A 24,648-nucleotide genomic window follows, 5' to 3' on the forward strand; every position below is an offset into this window, starting at 1 on the left:
TTAAAGAGAAGATGTTGCAAGAAAGTGAAATGTCTACAGCAATTCTAGCATAAGCTGGTACGTTTCGCCTTCTATATTGATTCTGCATTCTGCTTAGCAACAGGAGTTCATGCTGGTTGTATAAAAGTACATAGAAACCTTCAAATATGCTCTTGTTGTTTCAAAAACACCCCAAAAAATTATTTAGGATAAGCTGATCTAGAAATGTTGCTGGTATTAGTCTTAGATGGAATTGTTATTTACTTGGAAGATTCGAGCAATAAAATACAAAGGACAAATATTTGATATGTGGGGAAATGACTGGCAGCACTTACTTGTATCTGAAAAAGGCTTTGCTTTTAATTTGATTAAATAAATCTTTACATGCAGTCCTGTTCACACAAATCACCAAGAACTGAAGACAGAAGACAAAGAAGATGGGTTGATGAAAAGCAGCTTAGAAAACTGGGCTGTCCGCAATGGTGTATGTCAGAGAAGAGGCTTTATTAAATGTTACATAAAATTTTGTTATAGAAAAAGTATTCTTATTCATGTAGTTCCATGCAACTTCCCAGTGGTGCTCTGGTAGCTGCCTTTTGGCCTAGGTTATTCTGATTCTGAACAACACCTGATCCAATGGTTATTGCAGGAATAATGAAACATTTGTTTGAGACGATTGGCCTGAAGTTCCACATGCATTTGGTTTTGATTTCACTATTCTGTCTCTTTTTTAATGATACTCTATTGGGTGCATTCCCCAGAAAGCACTTTTTCGCCTGTGGCCAGACACCATTATCCTGGAGGATGCTTAATGTTTTTAGCTGTAGCTGGAATTGATTTATCTTGTTGGGAGATGAATTTTCTTTGGTTACACTATCAGCCTCATTTACCCTGCACGGCTCTCTCCTGTCTCCCCCATCCTACAGCATCGTGCTCTGCTTGAATTGCCTTTTTTTAGAGAAGAGGCTGAAAGATTACTCGGCAGAGGTAGCTAGGGAAATCACAACATGCCTTGTGTACACAGGAGAAGGAAATTTCTGCAACTGTTTGGCATGAGAAAAGTGATTTAGGGAAGATTGCTTTTGACATACACCCTTCTCCTTCCTTTGTTGCTTTCTCCAAACACAGGAAGAGAACAAATCAACCAGTGACATTTGAAGCTACTGTTTTGATAACTTACAAAGCAGATAGTTCTTCGGAGAACCGGCAGTCATCCTGTGGCATTTAATTTTAGGAAAACAGTCACAGAGCTGGGCTCAGGTTACACACTCAGTTTGGTAACCATGACGTTTGTGTGCCTAGAAGCAATTTTCCTGCACGCTTAAAGAACACAGCATCTCCATCCACACCCCACCAACCCAGCTCATCGCTCCTTGGAGGACCACTGGTTCTCCATTGCTTGCAGGGATCAGATCTCTCACATGCCACCATGCAACACTGAGACCTCAAAGATGTGTTTGGTGTCTTGTGCCTCTCCTTGGCTCCTCCAACTTTAACTGCCAATGTTAAAAGCTCTAAATCTCTATGTGCACAATATTTTTGTGGTAATGGCATTTAGAGGCGGGCCAGCTTTGACTACCCTGCCTTTCGCTCTCTCTCCTTTCCTGAAGGACAAAGAGAAAGAAATCAGAGGTAGGTGAAAACACTCATGGATTGAGATAGTGGAGTTTAATCATAGAATTGTAGAATCATAGAATAGTCTGGGTTGGAAGGGACCTTAAAGATCATCTAGTCCCAACTCGCCTATAGTGGCCAGGGACACATCCCACTGGATCAGGCTGCTCAAGGCCCCATCCAATATGGCCTTGAACACCTCCAGGGATGGGGCAGCCACAACTTGCCCAGACAACCTGTTCCAGTGCCTCACCACTCGCATGATGAAGAAATTCTTCCTTATGCCTAGCTTAAATCTGCCTCTCTCCTGTTTATAGCCATTGCTCCTAGTCCTGTCACTACAAGCCTTTGTAAACAGTCCCTCCCAACTTTCTTGTAGCCCCCTTCCAGTACTGGAAGATTGCTATAATGTCTCCTCCGAGCCTTCTCTTCTCCAGGGTAAACAACCCCAACTCTCTCAGCCTGTCCTCATATGCAAGGTGCTCCAGCCCTCTGATCATCTTTGTAGCCCTCCTCTGGACCCGTTCCAACAGTTCCATATCCTTCTTATGTTGAGGATTCCAGAACTGAATACTCCACGCAATACTCCAGATGAGGTCTCACAAGAGAGGAATAGAGGTGCAGAATCACTTCACTCGCCCTACTAGTCACGCTTCTTTTGATGCAGCCCAGGAGGATGCACTTGGCCTTCTGGGCTGCAAGCACACATTGCTGGCTCATGTCAAGCTTCTCATCAAACATCACCTCAAGTCCTTTTCTGCTGGACCACTCTCTATCACATCATCCCCCATCCCATATTGAAATTGGGGATTGCCCCAATCCAGGTCTAGGATCTTGCACTTGGCCTTGTTGAACTTCATGAGGTTCTCATAGGTCCACTTCTCCAAGCTGTCCAAGTCCCTCTGGATGACATCCTATCCTTCTGGGGTCGCAACTCTCCCACTCAGTTTGGTGTCTGCAGACTTGCTGAGGTTGCACTCAATCTGGCTGTCAATAAAAAAGGAAGCAAAAGCTGCAGACACAAACAAAGCAAAATAAAGAATTAATTCTCTACATCCCATTGGCAGGCAGATGTCCAGCTGCTTCCTGAGGAGCAGAGGCTAAGCTCAGTTAATGGTTACTTGAGAAGATAAATGCCATAATCATGAATGTCCCCTCTTCCTCCTCCTTTTCCTGAGCTCTTATGGCTGAGCATGCCATCATACAACATGGGATAACCCTTTGATCAGCTGGAACATCTCCATGTCCACTCCCAGCCTCCATCTCACTGCAGGCTCCTTCTTTAGGGCAGGATGGAAGAGACAGGGAAAGCCTTAATGCTGTGTAACGAAGATCAGCCGTAGCCAAAACATCAGTGTGTGGTCAATGCTGTTTTAGCCACAAAGTGAAGCACAGCATTGTGCAGGCTGGTAGGAGGAAAGGGACCTCTAGCCAGGTCCATGGACATGAGGAAGTGGGACCATGAAGCTACTGGTGAAGCCACCTTTAAACTGGAAGCCCAAAGACACAAGATAATGGACAAGTCATCTGCTCAGAGGGGTCATCTCTACCTTTACTAATTGGTAGTAGGAACCTGTCTCTCACTTCCATCCCCAGAGCTCCTCTGTGACTAGTGGGTAGGTGACTGAGTAGGGGCTTGGGTCTCCATCTCATCTATACCATTCTTAGAGGTGTTTTTGTCCTTGTTGAAACTGTGCTTCTCCAATGGTGTTGATTGGAGGCATGATAAGAACAGGCCAAGCCCCAGCAGAGTGGGAAGAGTTCTCGGTTCCCCTAAGACCAGCATGGCCAGGGCAGCTCAACTGGGATAGATGGGAATGCTTAATTACAGGGTCAAGGGTTTAATCTCATGGAGGGAGGAGAAGGTGTTTTACTTATTATCTTTGCTTCTCACCATCCATCTCTATTTTTAATTAGCAATAAATTATTACCAATTAAATTGAATTAACTAAGTGAAATTAAATTAATTTTCCCCAAGTCATATCTGTGTTGCCTGCCCCAGTAACTGGGAAGTGATTTCCATGTCTTTATCTCGACTCATGATCTATTCCGTCTCATTTCTCCCTCAGCATGAAAAGGAGGGTGAGCGCGAGACCAGTTGGGTGGGCGCCTGGCAGTCATTCAAGGCTAACGTATCACACATATTAATGTATTTAATATCTTTGTACCCTGAATACTTAAGACACTTCTTACTTAGGGTGATATCTTAGAATCATAGGATCATAGAATGGTTTGAGCAGGAAGGAACCTAAAAGCCCGTCCAGTTTCACCCCTTGCCATGGGCAGAGACACCTCCCACTGCATCAGGTTGCTCCAAGATCCATCCAGCCTGGCCTTGAACACCTCCAGGGATGGGTCAGCCACCGCTTCTCTGGGCCAAGGCCTCCCCAACCTCAAAAGAATTCATTTCTACCCAAGATCTGAATTCAGTCTCCCTTCATTCACCTGAAAACCATTCCCCCTTTTCCTACCCCTACCTCCCTTGATCAAGAGCCCCTCCCCAGCTTTCCTGGAGCCCCTTTCAGTACTAGAAGCTACTCTAAGGCTTCCCCAGAGCCTTCTCTTCACCAGCCTGAAGAACCCAATCTCTCTCAGCCTGTCTTAATATAGGAGGTGCTACAGTCCTTGCATCATCTCTGTTGCCTCCTCTGGTCGTATTCCAACAGCCCTGTGTCCTTCTTATGTTGGGGATTCCAGAAATGGACTCAGGACTCCAGGTGGGTTCTCACCAGAACAGAGCAGAGGGGCAGAATTGCCTCCCTCACCCTGCTGGTCCCACTGCTTTGGATGAAGCCCAGGACATGGTTGGTTTCCAGGCTGCGAGCACATCTTGCCAGCTCATGTTGAGCTTCTCAGCCACAATCTGTCTGGGTCTTGTTATTTTGGAATCCTGTTTCCTGAAGTGCAAAAGGTTTTTGAAAACCCCTTGAATCCTCTGGAGAGAGAACTCATCTGTAGAACAGATGCTGAGCCAAACATTACAAGATCCAGGCATCTTTAGCAGGCTGAGTATATATAAAATAGAAGAAAAACATGCTACTGGGCACTCCCTACTGGGATCAGGAGATCTGTAGCAAGCAGAGAGCACAGTCCCATACAGAACAGAGGAAGGTGGATGAACCTTGATTTGGACAGCGTGAGATGGAGTAGAGGTTAAAGGCCATGTGAATCTGCTGCATAAATCTTCATTTTACTGCTGCATGTCTAAAGCATTTTCTAAAATGCATATCCTGTCCTTAAAAATTATGCTTACTCTGGCTAGCACACTGCTTGGCACCAGCAAATGCTTCCAATAACATGCACGGTAGGCATGCACAGAAGGGCTGGCTCTGTATCTAAACAGCCGCTCTGGTCAGGGGTGAGTGGTTCCCTTTGAAATTATATTGCTTTATCGTAGCTGAACCTCAGTTCAAAGGATGTTTAAAAACTCTTCTCCAACAGCCAGTGGTGCTCCAGTAGCTCAAACACTTGCATCTTTCAATCTGGATTTTAATCACTTGATATAAATCAGCACTTGAGTTATTAGATGTAAGCACAGAGGTGGCCCTCAAAAGCATCCAAAAGCACAAAGCGTGGCTGAGTAAGCGCAGGTTGGACAGCACAGACACCTGAAACACTGCACTGTGAAGGAGCAGAGCACCCCTGCCTATTCACAGCCTGGTGCTTCTTGGCTGTACTGGTCAAACTAAAATGTGAACATTTTAATTCCAGTTGAGCATGGTTAGACTTCAATATATTATTCTAATTTCAGTTTGAGAATGGTTAGACTTAAATTTATTCTTCATTGACACTATGCAACTCAATGTTAGGGGTTTTAAACTGAAACAAGGATAGTTGGAAAGGAATTTTCCCTTGTTTGAATGAATCAGCCTGATTTCAGTCATGTTTTATACAGAGTGGGTGCACCTTCTGGTGAGGGGTCCTCAGGTGCTGATGTGGCAGTCAGGTGCCAAGGCATGCAAGGGTGGCATAGAAGATTGATCCAGTGGGACACAAAGAAATCCCATGGGAAGACAGAGGTGAAAGCCACATTCACCCCATGTTCACCTGCACTTGGGGTAATGACCAAAAGGCATTTGGTAGGTGATGGGTGCTGCCATCTTCTCTGCAACAGGCTCACCATCCAGCACCAGATATTGCTCGCCTAGGAAGGGTTGCCAGGTATTGGAATGGGCTGCCAGGGAAGCAGTGGAATCACAACCCCCAGACATATCTAAAGATGGGTGGATGTGGTGCTCAGCGACATAGTTTAGAGATGGGTTTGACAGTGTTGGGTTTACAGTTGGGCTCAATGATCTTAAAGGTCTTTTCCAACCTCAATAAAGGTAGGAATGATGGTGGTGAGGCCCTGGCCTAGGTTGCCTGGGAAGTTGTGGCTGCCTCATCCCTGGAGGTGTTCAAGGCCAGATAGGATGGAACTTTGAGCCCCTGATCCGCTGGGAGGTGTGCCTGCCCACAGCAGGGGGGTGGAATTAAATGATCTTTAAGGTCCCTTCCAACTCAAACCTTTCTACGATTCTGTGATTCAATCATACCACGATTCTATTCTATTCAATGATTCTTCTCCCTTTTCTGTGCACACTGTGGGCCCAGCTCCAACTTTTGTAGGCAGCACCTATAACTTAGTTTCTCACAGTTTTCTTCAGTGAGATTACCTTTTCCTCACACAAATTTTCCTTAAATGTTAACCTAAAATCATGACTTATTGCCACTTTTCTTACTTACTCATAAATTGAAAAAAAAAAAAAAAAGGAAAGAAAGAAGGAATAGAAATATTTTTGTATATAGCTTTTTATATGGCTCTGAGTGGGGTTTGGTCTGTTTACCCATGTGTTTTTTCTCCTCTCTCACTTATTCATGCACTCTGCTCTTTCCCATCTTTTCTCTTTTTCATCACACTTGAAATGGAACACGAAGAGAAAGAACCCTGTACAAGAGCCATTTAAAAATAATTAATCAGTGTACTTAGTCTTCTAAAAAGACTTCTACAAAACCTCCCCCTTTAAATTAAATGTGTAATGAAAATAGTAATTTTGAATTCTCAGTAGTGTTTTCATCAGCACTAAATATTATTTATGCTGTTCTTAAGAAACGTCAAAAACTTATAGATTTATTGGTCCTTGCTTAGGCATTTGTTGAAGAGCTGGCAAGACAATAAAGTAATTCACTGTCTGTAAAACATTAGTAAAGATATAACCTAATGATATAGAAATCAAAAAAACTGGGGTTTATATCTGTGTAGCCGAAGTTGATAAAACATTCCCCTAGAATATTTCCTTTCTTTGATCAGTTCTGTAATCTGGATTGTGAATGAACACGATATGAACTTGTAACCCGGCTTCTTTCTGTTGCCTGCAGTAAAAGACTTTGTGTGGACTTTGTCTCTTCCAAATAATGACATTATTGCTGGTTTTTTCTGGGGTTTCACACCTCTCTTACACTCCTGCCCATACATTTTCTGGGCTTTTTGCCTGAATTGGCTGGAGCCGCAGAACAAACAGAATCAGCTGGGTTGCTACGAAGGGAAGGTCACTCTCCAACTGCTTCCTGCCTGCCCGAACGCATGCAGCGGGCCATGTAGGGTGTCATTAGGCTCCTATTTAACTGTGTGTACAGCCGGCAGGGAATGTTTGTGTTTCGTTTATATAGATATGATTAGCTGTCCTCAGTGCTCATCTGCCGTAACACTGAAAATGTGTCATGCGCTATTACCCAAGCAAATGTAATGCCCCCAAAATAAACATTCCTCGTTAGTTTGCGGGATGTAATTGATGGAAAAACAGGTGTTTCCTATATTCTCTGTGATTGCCCTACACATATGGCTTCTCTTATACCACTGTTCAATTACTTTGTAGTGTCGGCTCCTGCAGAAAAAGAAATGGTGTTAACGAAAAAGTGTGGGTTTCGAGAGTGGTTTTGTTCCACAGCCAAATAAAATACAAGCAGCGCAGCCCTTTTTAGTATTTAAATAAACTACAGCAGCTACCAGATCCACTTTAGCCATCAAACTGTGTTTCCAGCTACTCTCATTTTGAAAGGCCATGCTCTGACTTAGTAAATTAAGCCTACATGGAACGCAAATTCCCATTTGAAAGGTGTTAACACTCCCCAATTGTACCTTTCAAATAGAATCAGTAAAATAAGATCTGCAACTGTGTTTTATCCTGCAGAAGCACTTAGTTCCCAAGAGCAGTGTAAGATCTACTGATCTTGCAGTGTCAAAAACTGGTCGATTTTATAATGAGAAGCAGGCAGAAATGTCAGGTATCAATATTTAGATTGGATATTAGGAAAAAATGGTTTACTGAAATAGTTGTGAAGAACTGGAAGATGCTGCATCCAAAGAAGTGTGGCCAGCAGGGTGAGGGATGTTCAGCCTGGAGAAGAGAAGGCTCTGGGGAGACCTTAGAGCACCTTTCAGTACTGAAAGGGGCTCCAGAAAAGCTGGAGAGGGGCTCTTGATCAGGGAGTGCAGGGACAGGATAAGGGGAAACAGTTTTCAGCTGAAAGAGGGGAGATTGAAATGAGATCTTACAAAGAAATATTTTGCTCTCAGAGTGTGGAGGCCCTGGCCCGGGTTGCCCAGAGAAGCAGTGGCTGCCCCATCCCTGGGGGTATTCAAGGCCAGGTTGGATGGGGCTTGGGGGCCCTGATCCAGTGGGAGGTGTCCCTGCCCATGGCAGGGGATGGAACCGGCTGGGCTTTGAGGTCTCTTCCAACCCAAACCACACTCTGATTCTGTGATGACTTCAGAGATTAATTTGCTCTTTGGCTTTTCTGTTCTGAATGATTAAAAATTAAATCTTATTACATAATACTCTCCTTCATTGTGAATACTCTTCCAGAACAATAAGATGACAAAATGATGGCATTGTGCTGAGTTTTTTTCACTTTTTCTGCAGATAAACTTAACTAATTTCTCTGCCTGTGTTTTTCCTTAGGCTCTGCTCCTTTTTATCTGTGCTCTATCCTTATTTGCCTAAGTATGATGGACAATTTCTCCTCTTTTACGAGGTGCACAAAGATGAAGGAATGCAACTTTATATCTTTATAGCTTTCTGGGTTGCTCTCATTTCAGTGATGGCTTTGCCATCTGACAAGTTGCTGTGTTTCATGCCTGTGCTTCCCACCCTGTAACCAATACGTTTCTTGGGATACCAGCTGTCATTCAGAGGCAGTGAAGCTCTTGAACTCCTGGCCTTCCCCCACGTGGCACATTTTTCCTGAAAGCATTGTTCCAGCTAATGGCATGGGTTTGTGGCCAGCGTGGATGTGCTGAAGACACATGGTACCAGCTGGAGCAGAGAGCAATTTTCACCCTGAGGCTCCTCCCAGGCCCCTGTTTCTATTACAGCCCCCTCTTCTCTACCACATCCCACAGCAGTCAGTGGTGACTGTCCAGACAGATACCACAGCAGCCAAGCAGATACTTGGTCTCAAAAATATGGACTGCAGCCTCAAATAATAATTGATATGTCTAAATGTTTTCATCCTACTAATAAGCAAGGAAATGGGACATTGCATGGAAGTGTTTGGCTTTTCACAACCAGTCTGTCTCCCTTTTTCATGGATGACTTTCTGAAGGATCAGGAATGCAGATACAAAACCACCACTACCACCTGAAACCTTAGTGTGCCTTTTGACAACAAGGAAGAAAAAGACAATCAAGCAAGCTCTTGGGTATGAGAGATATGGAACGTGGAACTTGGCTACAAGGAGGTTAACTTTTCCTGTAGTGTGTAAGGACATTTCCTGTATCATTCTCATCGAGATGTCCTAGAACTAGTTACTGAACATTAACACTATTTTCTTTGAAATACCCATGTGCCAACTGTTTTACAGGGACACATCTGGAGCACACAGAGAGCGAGGTAGGTACTTAGAGCTGCTGAAGAAACATGAGGTTTGAGACAAGACTCCTGCCCCATGGCTTCTGATTTTAAGCTCATTTGCACTGCTGTAATATACTTTATTAATAAAAAGTACTGCCTAGATTACTGATGATCTATACGCTTTTGAGGTCAAAATCAGGACTGAGGGGACTAACCCACAGCTCTCCCACCACTGGTAGCTACAGTCCTTTGTGGGTTAGGATTTCAGAGTCAGTACCACACACGGTGTTGATGGACATCCTATTTATGTGCAAGGAAATATCTTGCTCTTGGTCTACAAGAAGATGCTTCAGCTTGGGAAATGTAAAGGTTCCACTCAGCTACCACACACTGTGAAAAACCCCAGGAACTGCTTTACTGACATTTCTCCCTCAGATGCAAAGAGGTCTTTAGCAAAGTGCAGGTCCCCTACAAGCAGCTCTGTCCTGAATATCATGTTACACTGAAGTTATACACTAGAAATAGTGTTTTTATAATTGATCTTGTGTTTGCTTCTGATTTTACACTCAGGCTTAACACCATTGTGCATGCTAGGGACTAAACAAGTCCTGCTGATAAACAACAAACGTAAATTGTTTATGGAGCATGAAACAATTATCTTTGGCTCCACTTGATGCTGCTGAGCAAGCTGTTCCTTTTTATTGCACTATTATTAGGTGGGAATGTAGTGGATCTGACAGCATCCTTCATTAATGGATAGGATAACCAAGTCTGTGCAACACACAGTTCATGACTGTACACAGCCCATCTCACTGAAGTCCTGAACAGAAGTATACCCCAAGAAATTAGCCCGTCTGAACTAATTAGCCATTTAGAATAGTACTGAGATTTTCAAAACAGTCTTAGGGCTGCAGATATTCTAACCACTACTTAAGACTTGGGAATATGCATTGTCATGTGTACATATGGCTCTTTTAATTTCTGTGTGTAGATAATGTTGCTTAACACAAAAAGTTAAGTTTCAGCCAAATTGCTGTCTCACTGATGAGAAATGAGGGTTGAAAATCCACTTGTGTTTTGAGTAGAACAATAGTGATAAAATCAACACAGGGAAAACCTGTGTGATCCAAGAAATTGCTTGGCGTGACAAGCATCTTAAAAGGAAGACTCAGAAAGGCAGTGCTAAAAATGAAACAGAGGAAGGCACCTGTCCAGGAAAGTGAAGACAATTCTTGGCAGTGAACACTGAGAAAATCACATTGTGAATAAACACAATAAATTAAAATGAACAGAAAGCACACATTCCAGTTGCTGGCTTGACTTAGACAAATCCTGTCCTGTCATTGTACCACAGTGTGGAAAGTGAGTACATGTGAAGACCACGATGGGGCTGTAGTGTAATTTTCTTGCTATTCTACCTTATATTGATATTTACTGGTATTCTATTGGTGTTTATGGTATACTTATTACACTCTCATCATTTTACCCCTTCCCTTGATCCATTCAGATTTCTGTTATTCATGCCTGTTTTGCTGCAATAGTTATGACCCCCTCATCCTAACGAGAACCTCTGGAGGACCTCAAAACTGTGCCCATCCCAGCACAATGATGGGTTAAGCTGAGATTTCAGACACTGAAATGCTGGCAGTTTACAGTATTTTCCACTCCTCGTTGTTTTCTATTTATGTTTTCCAATATCTTCCTATTTCAGAAGGCAATGAAGAATAGAGCAGGCATACCTGTCACTCTGTAACAGACAGAAGGTGGTACTGAAGCTCAGCTCTAACATTTAAAAGCAACTTACTAAAATTTCCAGTATGACATTTGTAAGAATCGAGCAGTTAAATACAGTTAACTGTAAACCGAAGCTGATAGAAGGCTCAGTTTCACAGGGTGAGGCAAGAATGTTTAGGAAACACTAGGAAATTTTTAGAGGCATTTTCTAATGTGTGAGGAGAGTAAAGACAATGAAATGGTAGTAGGAAAGCTAAATGAAACAGAAGGAGATGAGGATGGAAAGTGAAAATGTGGAAATAAATGAGCACTTAACAAATTCCAGTGTTTGCTGAGGAGCTGCAGTGTGCAGACCACTGGGTGTGATCTAAAAAACAGAGATAAATTAAAATTTTCTAAACATGAGTAACTGTGCTTCAGGATGGAGATGTTCGTTACGTAATCAGACGGGGAAGCAGTGCCAATTAATGCAGCATACCTACAGTGTGCTGGAAGAACACATATCCATCAGGCATCACTGCACGGAGGGTCCAGCATAATTAGCTTAATGGAAATAAAATGCGTTATTAGTCCCACTCTGCCCTGGCACTGCAGGAGGGAGGTGGGAGATAGCAAAGTCGGGGATCCTGGTGATCGCAGGTGATGCTTGCAAAGGACACAAAGCCAAGTGCTGCACAGCCCTACACCACCCCCATTCCTTGGGACGAGAACCTTGCTGAGGGACACAGAGAACAGGGCCCCCACTCCCCCCAACCCTGTTCCGAGCTACAGCCACAGAGAACAGGGAATTCTGCCCCCCTGCCCCCCCAGCTCTGTCCTGGGGGGGATGGGAACAACTCCGAGTATCTGCAGGCACCAGGACCCTTGTCCTACTGAGCTGTGGTCACCTCGTGTTGTGACCTCTGTTCCCCTCATCACTGTTCCAGGGGGACAAGAACCCTCCCAAGCCAAGGATGCAGGGAGCATCTATAGGCACCAAGACCCCCTGCATCACTGACACCCCATCACTGATGCCCCATTCTGGAGTCGGGGGCAGAACCCTGCTGAGATGTAATTGCAGGCACCAGGACCCCTGTCCCCACGACCCCTGTCCTGGAGGGAGTGCAAAGGCTCTCCAAGCTGTGACTGTAGGGAGAATCTGTGGGCACTGAGACCTTCACTTTTCTCATCCCCATCCTGATCTGTGGCCACAGCAAATAGGGACCTCTGTGCCCCCCCGATTCCCCTCCCGGAGTGGGGGCAAAATCCCTTTGAGCTGAAGCTTCAGGGAGCATCTGAGGGCATCGGGACCCCCGTTTCCCTCCCTTAATCCCTGTCCCGGAGTTCATGGTTGAGCTGCCGCTTGCGGGCACCGGGACCCCCTTCTCCGCCTCCCCACCAGGAGCATCCCCGCCCCACGGGTCCCGCTTCGCCCCCGCACGTTTCCATCCACCCTCCCAACCTTTCCCCAGGGAATTACCCCCACCCCCCCGCCTCGGGGTCAGGTACCCTTGACGTCAGGATGTCTGTCGTCGTTTGACGTGTAAACACTCATTTCCATTCGGGCTCCGGAGGGTCTGCGCGCCGGCAGGCAGGCAGGGACCCGCGCCGCTCGCTTAGCAACGCGGCTGCATCCCTCCTGTTCCTGCAACCCTCTCGGGCTGCGTCCCGCCCCGCTTCTCCATCCCGCGGCTGCATCCCACCGCATCCCTCCAGGGCCGTATCCCACCCCGCGGCTGTATTGCGCCCCACCGCTTTATCCCTCTCGGGCTGTATCCCGCCCCGCTGCTTCATCCCACCCGGCGGCTGCATCCCGCCCCATCGCTGCATCCCTCTAAGGCTGCAACCCGTCCGGCTGCTGCATCCCGTCCAGCTGCTGCATCCCGTCCAGCTGCTGCATCCCGCCCGATCGCCCCATCCCGCCCCACTGCTCCATCCCACCCGGGGGCTGCATCCCGCCCCATCGCTGCATCCCTCTCGGGCTGCATCTCGCCCCATCCCCGCATCCCGCCCCACCGCCGCATCCCATCCCGCGGGCATGGCCGGCCGGAGCGCGGCTCTCGCCCTGCTGGCCGCCTGCTGCCTGGCCGCACAGCGACAGTTCCTGAACGAGTGGGCAGCCGAGATCCCGGCGGGTCCCGAAGCTGCCAGAGCCATCGCGGAGGAGATGGGCTACGACCTGGTGGGGCAGGTACGGGCGGGCTGCCCCCGACCGCACGGGTCCCTTCCCTCCCGCTCGCTCTTCCTTGGGGATCCCCCAAAGTTGTGCCGGGCAGCTGGCAGTTGCGGCTCCTTCTCCGGTGGATCCGGATCCGCATCGCTCTGGGCTCCCCGCCAGCGCCGTGACCGGGGACGGCTCTGCCCGAGGGACCAGGCAGGGACCGGGCAGGGACCGGGAGGAGTGGGAAGGGACGAGGCAGGAAGCAGGCAGGGAGCGGGCAGGGTGGGAGAGGACCGGACAGGGCGGGAAAGGACCAAGCAGGGTGAGAAAGGACCGGAAAGGGAGCGGGTAGGGTGGGAAAAACCAGGTAGGGTGGGAAAGGACCAAGCAGAGTGAGAAAGGATTGGGCAGGGTGGGAAAGGACCGGGCAGGAAGGGAAAGACAGGGCAGTGACAGGGCAGGGTGGGGTGAGAAGGGACCGGGCAAGGTGGGAAAGGACCTGGCAGGGATCGAACAGGGTGGGAAAGACCGGACAGGGACAGGGCAGGGTGGGAAAGTACCGGGCAGGGACAGGGTAAGACGAGCAGGGACCGGGCAGGGACCGAACAGGGTGGGAAAGAACCAGACAGGGTGAGAAGGGACCGGACCGGGCGGACAGTGACTAGGGAAGCTGGGGAGGGCACCCCGCTCTCCTGAGGGATGGGACAGAGTGGGGAGGGACGGGTCAGGGAGCAGGCAGGGACCGATCAGAGACCGGATAGGGAACAGGCAGGGGTGGGGCAGAGTGGGCAGGGAACTGTCAAGGACCGGGCAGGGTGGGCAGAGGACCGGGCAGGGAACAAGCAGGGAACAGGCAGGGGACAAACGGTGACCAGGCAGGGACCAGGCATGGACTGGGCAGAGACCGGACAGAGTGGAAAGGGACCGAGTAGGGAACTCACAGTGACCACGCAGGACATCCCATCTCTCCCTGAGGGAACAGGGCAGGGAACCCCCGTTCTCCAAAGGGACAGAGCAAGGTCAGGTAACCACTTTCTCCGAAGAGACTGGGCAAGCACCTGCACTCTCCCGGAGAGAGCAATGCAGGGCACACCCTCTGTCCCTGAGGGACCTGGCAGAGTGGGCAGGGGGCACAGATTTTCCCAGAGGGGTTCCTGTCAGGGCACATGGATTTCCTTGAGCAGGCTGGGCAGTTGGGCAGGACACCTCACTTCTCCTGAGGTGACTGGGCAAGGACCAGTCAGAGTGCCCCACCCTCCTTCAGGGAACAGAGCATGAACGAGGCGGTACACCTCGCTCTCAAAGGAGACCAGGCAGTGTGGGCAGGGACTGGTCAGGGCATCCACGCTCTCCCTGAGGGACCAGGGAGGATGGAGAGGGAGCACGCAAGGAGCACCTGCTCTCCTTGAGGGACAGGGTGGGGTGGGAAGGGCACCTTGCTCTCCCTGAGGGTCAAGGCAGGGCACTCGTCTCTCCCTGAGGCACCAAGTAGGGCATCCTGCTCTCCCTAAGAGACAAGGCAGGGTAAGAAGGGAAGCTCTCTCTCCGTGAGATACCAGGCAGGGTGGGTAGGGATCGGTCAGGGAGCTCCTGCTCCTCATGAAGGACCGAACAGGGCAATCTGCTTTCCCTGAGGGTTCAGGCAGGGTAACTATCCCTGAGGGACAGGACAGGGCATCCCAGTCTCCCTGAGGGGACCAAGGAGGTCGCCTTGCTCTCCCTGAGGGACCAGGCAGGGCACCTCACTCTCCCCGATGAGTGTGGGCTGGAGGAAGGCACGGGCAACCCTGGCTCTGGCCCTGTACCACCTATGACCTGGATCCCTTCCATCCCACTCCTCACATCGCTCCTCTCCAGCAGGCCCTTCTGACGTTTTTTTTTTTTGGGATGCCGTGACATCAGCGTTGTCAGGGATGAGTAACTGCCTTTAGGTAACAGCCTCGTCCCACTCCAGACTAGGGTCCTGTGCCAGGCACTGCATCTAGCAGTGCTGGGATCCCAGATCCTCTGCCACAGAGCTGCTTCCCACCCGATTCTCCTCCCACAGCCCTCCTCCAGGAGCAAATTTGGTCTGGGATAGAAGGCTCCTCTCCTCAGGGTGGGGCTGAAGCTGCAGGCAGCTCCTTCCCAGCCTCCTGTCCCACTGGGTGTTTAGGATGGTTGTCCTCATCTCCCGGGCACCATCATGTTCTTCAGGCTCTCAAACCTCAGTGTGATCCCACCTCTGTAAGCCAGGTTTGCTCTTCCTGCCTTTGGAGTCAGTGGGTTTGCCCCCACCGATTTCAAAGAGCCTCTGCTTGGGAAAGGGGAGTGTTTAAAGGCAGCAGGGTGCACCTAGCCCTCCAGCTGCCATGCAAGGGAAAATGCCGGTCCAGCCTGCACAAACAAACCCTGCAGCCAGATTTCCGAGCTTTTTACATCTATTTTCCTGAACCCCAGGAGGAGCAGGTAAAATTGAGACTGTACTTAAAACTTGCCCTCGTTAATATGTCTGTGTTGAGGCATATCCATGAGTATCCTGGTCAATGCTGCGTTACTGAGTACTGCAGTGGCAATGACTGCTTCACTGGCTTAATACAATTATTCCCTTTTTTTTTTTTTTTTCTGGCTGTGATAAGCACTTGTTACCCAAAAGTATTTTAGTTCAGATTAAGATATCTAAAGGCTACTTTCTTGCTCTTCTCTTTTGCCTTTCAAGCAGAACGAATTTGGTCAGGTTGTGATTGTTGATATTTGTTTGCAGTGGGGAAATACCTCTTGATCATTAAAGCATGCCTCTGTCTTACAGATTGGATCTCTCAAAAATCACTACCTATTCAGACATAAAAGCCATCCAAGACGGTCGCGAAGAAGTGCCATTCATATCACTAAAAGACTTTCTGATGATGAGCGGGTGAGTGTGACATTTATTCTTATTCGTGCTCTCTTTATATTCTCTCTTCTTATCGCTGGCTTTGTAATGAGGTCACAGGCAGGCTTTCCTCATTTTACAAGTGTAATATATTCAGCCATCCATTCTCATGATTAATAATGCTTTATTATTCTGTCATCGGGAAGAATCTGACCCTCTCTTACCATATTTTTTGGCAAGTGCTTTCCAAATTGAGATTTAAGTTACACAGCATTGCAGAAGCCTGGAATTTCCGATGTCGATGTGTCGCTGATGAAAATACAAACAAGGATTCAAAGTAAAAATCTGTAGAGGCACTAAGCTTAATCAGCTCATGTCTGTGCAATTACCATGGGAATTGGGTTTGGTTTAAAGTGATGGCATATCAAAAAAAAAAAACAAAAGGGCTAAGGTTTTGCTGGATTTGCTTCTATGACAAGCTAAAAGCTCTTCTCAAAGGATCCACCACATGCTCTAGAAATGCAGTCTTGGTAGGCTGGGTTCCCACTGCTTTTGGAGAAGAGGCTCCCAGGAGAGCCAAGGATCTGAAGCATGATTTGCTGGTGAGACAGGCTCCCCATTTGACTTCACTTCAGAGAGAAGCTTGCCTGCTTGAAAACATACTGAAAAACTGGGGTGGGTGGTGAATTAAAGGAACATACCAGATTGCTCTCAGAACTGATTTCTGGCAAATTTCAGTACAACGAAAGTTGAGTTTGCCATCTGCATCATTGTCAAAAGATGAGCAGTCTCAATCATGAAGTAACCTGAGAACTTAAATGTGAGAAATAGCAGTTTGTCAGACCAGGATAAATCACTTGGGCATGAGTAATTGGCTGACGGAAGGTTTTAGATGCAAATGTCATCTAGGAGGAAATGTTTCATGTGTAGATAGAAGAATTAAAGGAGGGGGTGGGACAGGGTGTTTGGTTTGCCTGTTCTGTTTCAAAACTCTTTGCTGTCATCCATCTCTTTGCAAATGCTCATTTAACAGGTGAAATCTTCTAGGTGAGATGTTCAAACCCACAGCCTTAGTGTAAAATAGTGTTCCAATTTATACTCATACCAATGGTTGGATGTTCAATGCCATCATAGCACAACGTTTAGGAACAGAGTTTGCGTTGCAGTTCCTCCCTTTTTTGGGCTTACTACATCGAATGTGCCTCTTGCACACTGAAGGACAAACATGTTTAATATACCATCCTCTAATGTCGCTGGCAGAATGGAAGCAATTGTCTTACAGAAATTACTGCCAACCATTATTACAGACCTAGCTCCAAAAAGAGCGCTTCAGAGTGCTGCAGGTGATTTGCTAAATTACCTCAATTTCCCTTTTATTTACCATCTAGTATGCAAATTAACTATGTGAATGAATGAGATGTAATTATGTCATTATGTGAGTGTATAAACACAAAGCAGTCATGTAATGCTGTGTAGTTAAACATGGACCTTTGCTCCAAAGAGCTGCTCTTGCTCAGCAACAGTCTATTTAAAAAGGTTTAAATTCAGTCTTTAGAAAGGGAGAGAACAGGGAATCCTGCTTTTGTTTATACAATGCCTTCGTGAATTTTACGGTATGTTAAGTGTGAAAGCTGGGTGAAAACTTGGCTCTAATCTGAGTATTTATCTGCTTCCTATAGATCTCCCAGTGTTTGCAGTAAAACACATAAAGGCTGTGAATATATTGAAGGGATACATTTATCTGGTTCCCTAACTTCTTCATGTGTTTGCACTGGTTTCTAAATCTACTTTCTTGCAAGAGACTTGAATCAGAATTGTTTTTACTGCATTCTTTACCAGGGACTGGGATTTGGCACAGGGCCTTTGGCATTTGTTGTGGGTAGTTGGTTGGAATCTTACCCTACTGCCAAGTGACAAACATTTGGCTCATCTTTCTGACATGTGTGCTTGGTAGTTTTGGCTCATTCCCCTCAGTACAATTGTCCATGTAGAAAAAATAAGCATGGAAGCTGTCAGTTGTTAATTACTGTTGGGTGATGAAGAGGCCAGCTTTGCTGTGAGCAGAGAAGAGAGATAATGGTGATTGCTCCAACTTCTGCTGAAGTATGTACAGCCCTGGATATGAACAGGGCAGTCTGTAATACTCATACGGGCATGACTAAGTACCATTTGTGGGGGTTTAGCACAAAATACACAACAAGGGGGATAGTATGAGAGAGCTTTCAGTAAATGACCAAGTGTAACTTCCACTGTTAAGTCTCTGTGTTCCTTTAGTGAACTTTCATTAGGCTCTCACTAGAAAAAACAGATTTTAATCAAATCAGTACTTCTTATTGTAATTTCTGAGTCACTTTTACTGTTGTTTCAGGATGGATGGGGCCTTTGGCAGCCTGATCAAGTGTGAGATGTCCCTGCCCACTACAGGGGAGTTGGAAATAAATGATCTTTAAGGTTCCTTACAACCCAAACTACCCTATGACTCTACGTGGTAGTAGATGTAATAAACATCAAACCCACTGGATGATGGTAGAGAAAAAGGGTGAAATCTGTTCAGACTTTTAAAGCAAGAGGTTAGATCTGAGGCACCTTCCAGTTGAGGCTTGTTGCAGGACCTTAGCTGAACCTAAGCTTCCTTTGCTTGTCTGGAAACTGGGATGAAAAGCACCAACTGGATCCGTGTCAGAGTGACCATCGAGAAGCTTGATGTGAGCCAGCAATGTGCACTCAGAGCCTAGAAAGCCAGCCTTATTCTGGGTTGCATTCAGAACAGTGGGACCAGCAGGGCGAGGGAGGGGATTCTGCCCCTCTGCTCCACTCTTGTGAGATCTCCCTTGGAGTCCTGTGTCCAGTTCTGGAATCCCCAACATAAGAAGGTCATGGAACTGTTGGAACAGGTTCAGAGGAGGCCACAGAGATGATGCAAGGGCTGGAGCCCCTCTGCTATGAGGCCAGGCTGAGGCAGTTTGTGCTCTTGAGCCTGGAGAAGAGAAGACTGAGGGGAGACCTTAGAGCATCTTCCAGTAGAGAAAGGGGCTCCAAGAAAGCTGGAGAAGGACTTTTTACAGGAGCTTGTCATGATAAGATGATGGGAAGTGGCTTTAAATGGCTTCCCCCAACTTCGCCCCTCCACCCCCACCCCCCATAGGAAAGATGTAGATTGGACATTAAGAAGAAATTCTTTCTGTTGTGGGTGGGGAGGCCCTGGCCCATGTTGCCTAGAGAAGTGGTGGCTGCCCCATCCCTGGAGGTGTTCAACTCCAAGTTGGATGGGGCTTGTAGTCCCTGGTGCAGTGGGAGGTGTCCCTGCCCATGGCAGCGGGTGGAACTGGATGAGCAATTCCCTACTAACTCAAAACGCTCCATGATTCTGTGCTTTGATAACATTTTATTCCTATTTCTAAAAGAAACACAGAAAGAGGTATTGAAATCAGGCTTTTATGTGAACGGGGTTCATTAATGCTTTCAAGGAAACAACATGGGATCCACTTAAAAAATGCAGCCTAGTGGCTTAAAGGTTGCTGTGTCCATGCACAGATGCTGCGCAGCTCATTGTAGTGACGCTTTAGCAAAAAATGCTGGAGTGTCTTGTCTTTCAGTTGCCTTAGGCAGAATTATGCCAGTTATTAAGTTAGTCCAAAGTTCATAGCTCACTAATTGATCACTCTTCAACACACCGCTGGGAAGGAGACATGAAAGTCCAGCTGGGCTGTGAGTAAAAGCATTGTTATGATTGCTAGACTGAAGTCGGGGGTAATCCTCCTTTTTCTTTAACTCCCAGTAGATACAGGCAGATGTGAAGATGCCGGTAGGAGAAAGAAGCAGGCTATCATAGAATCAGAATCATTAGGCTGGAAAAAACCTTTGAGATCATCAAGTCCAATTGCACCTGTCCACTACTATATCATATCCCTAAGCGCCTCATCTACCCATCTTTCAAATACCTCCAGAGGTGGTGACTCCACCACCTCCCTGGGCAGCCTCTGCCAGGGCCCAAGAACCTTTTTGGTGAAGAAATTTTTCCTGATGTCCAATCTAAACCTCCCCTGGCAGACCTCAATGCCATTCCCTCTCGTCCTATTGCCTGTCACTTGGGTGAAGAGACCAACACCCACCTCACTATAACCTCCTTGCAGGCAGCTGTAGCCAGTGATATGGTCTCCCCTCAGCCTCCCTTTCTCCAGGCTAAACAACCCCAGTTTCCTCAGCTGCACCTTTAAATCTTGTTCTCCAGCCCCTTCACCAGCTCTGTTCCCTTCACTGGCAGCGCTCCAGGACATCAATGTGTTTCTTGTAGTGCAGGGCCCAAAACTGAACCCAGGATTGAAGGTGTGGCCTCCTATGTCTTTCTCTGATTGCTTTAGACATCAAAACTGGGTTGTGAGAGGAAACTCCTTACCCTCTAGCGCAAGGAATTCCTAACCTACGGAAGCTTACCTATCCTCTTTCTACAAATATTTGCAGGTGTCTTGGGTGGAGCAGCAGTATGAAAAAAAACGAACTAAGCGTGGCGCCGTGATAGACTCTGCAGAAAACCTTTTCAACGACCCTATGTGGAATCAGCAGTGGTATCTGGTAAGAATTTTTCATTATGGAAGTGGGGATCGTGAATTTCAGCTGTGTTATTTCTCTGGTATCACAGCGATTGCACCGAAGGGAGTGAATGAAGGGTCCTTCTCATTAACCTATGCTATACATATGAGAAATCTCTCTGATAATACTTCAGGCAACCTTCTGTTTTCCTTGAAGTGTCAATTGTGTGAAGATTCTAAAAGCCAGTCCTGGCTGCTGCTTAGGGTGGGGATTGATATTAGAAAGCAGTGTAACCGTTCAAATCTGCTGTAATGATAATTTAAGAACATTTGATGCTGACATGCAAGAAGTCCCTTCTCAGGCCTGAAGCTAACCATGTATCTCTTTATTTAAACTGGCAATGGGGAGAGCATGTTCCAAACAGAAACAAAATATTATGTGTGCATGTGACAGGCGCCTTCATCCTCTTGGATTGGGATTCAAACAGAAGAGGGTCTCTACAGCTCACACAGAATCATAGAATAGTTTAATTAGAAAAGACCTTTGAGGTCATGGAGTCCAACCATACCTGTCTACTGCTAAACCAGATCCTGGGCACCTCATCTCTCTGGCTTTTAAACACCTCCAGGGATGGAGACTCCACCACCTCCCTAGGGAGCCTCTGCCAGTGCCTGAGAACCCTTTCAGTGAAGTTTTTCCTAATGTCCAGTCTGAACCTGCCCTGGCACAGCTTGAAGCCATTTCCTCTTGTGCTATCCTCTGTCACTTGAGAGAAGTGACCAGCGTCTACCTAACCATAACCTCCTTTCAGGAAGCTGTAAACAGTGATAAGGTCTCCCCTCAGCCTACTTTTCTCCAGGGTAAACAACCGCAGGTACCTCCGACACCTTTCATAACCCTTGTTCTCCAGCCCCTTCCCCAGCTCCATTCCCCTTCTCTGGACATGCTCCAGCCCCTCCTTGGAATGAGGGGCCCAAAACTGAACCCAGGATTCAAGTTGCAACCACACCATGATCCTTTCCCTGCTCCTGCTGATCCTTTCCCTGCTCCTGCTGATCCAAGCCAGGATGCTGTTGGTGTTCTTGGCCACCTGAACCACTACTGGCTCGTGTTCAGCCACTGTTGACCAACACCCCCAGGTCCGTCACCTCCAGGCAGCTTTCCAGACACTCTTCCCCAAGCCTGGAACTGCATGGGGTTGTTGTGTCCCAAGCACAGGACCTGGCACTTGGCCTTGTTAAACCTCATCCCAGTGGTCTCAGCCCATGGATCCAATAGCCTCCCTGCCCTTAAGCAGATCCACAGGCCAGCCCAGCTCAATGTTGTCTATGAACTTACTGAGGAAGCACTTGATCCCCTCATCCAGATCATGGATAAAGCTATCAAACAGAACTGGGCCCAGCACTGAGCCCTGGGTACACCACTTGTGACTGGCCTCCAACTGGATTGAGCTCCATTTACCACCATGCACCAGATGTGCAAAACCTCAAGGAAAACAGATTCACTAAGCTCTGTAGTTTCTGTATGCCTGTACCAGCCCAGAGACACAGCTGATCTTTTATGATTTCTTTTGAGAATCTCTGTTTCGACTGAACATACAGCTGTACATTCAGTCTAGGCTTCATCGCTTTCCCTCAGAGCAGGGATGGCATTAAAGGCAGCTACAGCAAATCAAGAAGAAAGGTCAAGAACACACGTGGCTGAAGTGGCTGGAGATACCTTTCTGTTCTTCAGTTCGAGTTAGAGAATACAGACCAGACTTGAGGTTGCTTGTATAAATCTTTGCTCTCTCTTTCCTTTGTTTGAGCTGGGAAAATATGAACTGTATAGCATAAAATGCTTCCATGAAGGTTCCTGTAGACTTTTTTTCAGTATAAAAATTGGTTATCTTTAAAAATTTAATTTTTTTTTTGAAAATGAATATGTTTGCTTCTTTTCCTGTTTCCAATTGGAAGCAGGAGATTTCCAAGATGTCTGTAGTGGACAAATAAAGAAACACAGAGTTAAAAAATGCAGTTTCCTGGAGACATAGCTCCTTTTTGCACCTTTTCTCTTCTTCTCCCTGTAGCCTTCCCACCTGAGACACAGAAACATAGTGTTTGCCCACGTTTGCTGTGCGCATTCAATTTTTTCTGACTAAATACATAGAAGTGTTGAGTATTTTCTTCCAAAATATGTTCCTTGCCTCGTAGTAAGTGACTTATTATTGCAATTTGATGGCAACAGTTTTTTAGCCCTATTCAGTGTACCTTCACCCATCATCAGAGAAAATGGTTGTTTGATGGATTCTGGGGAACAAAACCTGAAAACCCACATAATTCCCTGAATGCCAGCAGTCAGAAAAGAAAGCATCAAATGAAAGAAAGGTCATTCTCATAACAGATTTCTTTCTCTAAGCCTCATGCAACATTCCTTTGGAAACAAAGAAATGAAAAAACTGCCATCAACAGATGTAATTAGGCACAAAGCAACAGAAAGAAAATGCTTTCATTTGCCATCTTTTTTTTATGGAGGTTGTAAGCAAGTCTTCTAAATTAGCTGTATGCGCTGCAGATTTAATACCAAAGAGGAAAACGACCCATTTAGGAGCCGCTCTTCGAAGAATTTGCTGTGGAAGGGAGGGCTATGGATGATTCATGCTTCCAGTTGATTTACCACAGGGACAGTAATAAGGGTAGTAAATAGAAAGTTGTGATTCAGCAGAGTTGTTCCTAGCGAAATGACAACCTTAATTGTTTTATCCATTAATTATTTTGCTCTGGCTAACTTGAATGTCAAACACATTTAGAGAAAGCACAGCTAGCTGTGCTGTGGGGTGCTGCCTTGGCTTCTCATCAAGCAAAAGAACAAACATTAGCAGGTCTGATGATTAACTCAAAGTTAATCTATATTCCAAGGTCCAGCGGCACATCCCTACCATTCCCATGTTTCTGCTCCCTACCTCTGATAAATACAGGATGTTCTTTTTTCAGAGAGTGTTCAAGGCTCTTCATGTAACGGGGTAAATCTCTCAGTGCTACAACCATTTGAAGAAGCTAATATTTGTGTTACCTTTGCAAAATCTGAGCACAATATAGGTGTTCAGGCTGGGATGATGTAGAACACCTTTAAAATATGACTTGGGGACTGTAAGGGATAAAAATGTTGACATATTTCAATCCTTTCTGTCCCCCAGCAAGATACAAGAATCACTCCATCCCTGCCCAAACTGGATCTCCATGTTATTCCTGTATGGCAAAAAGGGATTACAGGCAAGGGAGTTGTCATCACAGTTCTAGATGATGGCTTGGAATGGAATCACACTGACATCTACACCAACTATGTAAGTGTGAGCACTAGAATGCTATGGAATAAATGAATCAGTTGTTGATGTAAGGCACAGACAGTATCCTCCAGCTAGCAGTCTGTCCTGTAAGTCAGCTCCCACGGAATGGAGGCTGAAATATCTGCCTCAGGCATAGTTTGGAACCTGGTCTGTGTCACAGGATGCCGGATGTTACTTAGCAATGATCATGGGGTGTTTTTTTGTTGTGTTTAGTTCCCAGGCATGTTTCTGTACAGTAGTTTCATGATGAATTATTAAAACTCTTTGAAATATTTATGGAATTGTTAATGACCGCCAAATCCTCCCTACTTGGTTGCTCTCCACTTGAGGACACCAAATTAGTAAATACACACTCTAGAACCCATTTTGTTTCATGTTTCAAAATGCATTTCCTAGGCATGCAAATTAATTTTGTTTTGTTTCTTTTTAATGTAGGATCCGAAGGCAAGTTACGATTTCAATGACAATGATCACGATCCCTTTCCTAGATATGACTCAACAAATGAAAACAAGTGAGTAGCCTTCACGTTGTATGAAGAGAACAGAACAGCGTGTTATTGCTTTGTGTGTTATGCAGGTGCATAAATATCCATGTATGTCCCCTAAGACAGCTATATTCACCAGAGATGGGGTCGTGCCCCTG

The 24,648-nt window shown here is 46.4% G+C and overlaps 1 protein-coding gene and 1 long non-coding RNA gene across 7 annotated transcripts in view; one reads left to right on the top strand and one right to left on the bottom strand.

Moving 5' to 3' along the window:
- Positions 1-289: 289 nt before the first annotated feature.
- Positions 290-12,788, bottom strand: LOC128850364 (uncharacterized). Its single transcript, XR_008447711.1, has 3 exons — positions 12,648-12,788; positions 11,638-11,702; positions 290-2,605 (listed from the first exon to the last, which is right to left on the bottom strand). It is a non-coding gene; the product is annotated as an uncharacterized LOC128850364 (long non-coding RNA).
- A 373-nt stretch (positions 12,789-13,161) lies between these two features.
- PCSK1 (proprotein convertase subtilisin/kexin type 1) overlaps positions 13,162-24,648 on the top strand; it is a 39,114-nt gene continuing 27,627 nt past the window's right edge. For 4 of the 6 annotated variants that reach the window (XM_054053890.1, XM_054053892.1, XM_054053893.1 and 1 more), the window contains exons 1-5: positions 13,162-13,329; positions 16,088-16,192; positions 20,612-20,722; positions 23,856-24,002; positions 24,441-24,517. In XM_054053890.1, coding sequence (XP_053909865.1) covers positions 13,177-13,329; positions 16,088-16,192; positions 20,612-20,722; positions 23,856-24,002; positions 24,441-24,517 — 593 coding nt within the window. In that variant the 5' untranslated portion in view covers positions 13,162-13,176. Of the gene's footprint in view, positions 14,319-15,443; positions 15,748-16,087; positions 16,193-20,611; positions 20,723-23,855; positions 24,003-24,440; positions 24,518-24,648 lie in introns of those variants that run through there. The other 2 variants (XM_054053891.1, XM_009562978.2) reach the window with 2 other exon arrangements.

This window comes from Cuculus canorus, chromosome Z (assembly GCF_017976375.1).
Source record: "Cuculus canorus isolate bCucCan1 chromosome Z, bCucCan1.pri, whole genome shotgun sequence".
Lineage (NCBI taxonomy): Eukaryota > Metazoa > Chordata > Aves > Cuculiformes > Cuculidae > Cuculus > Cuculus canorus.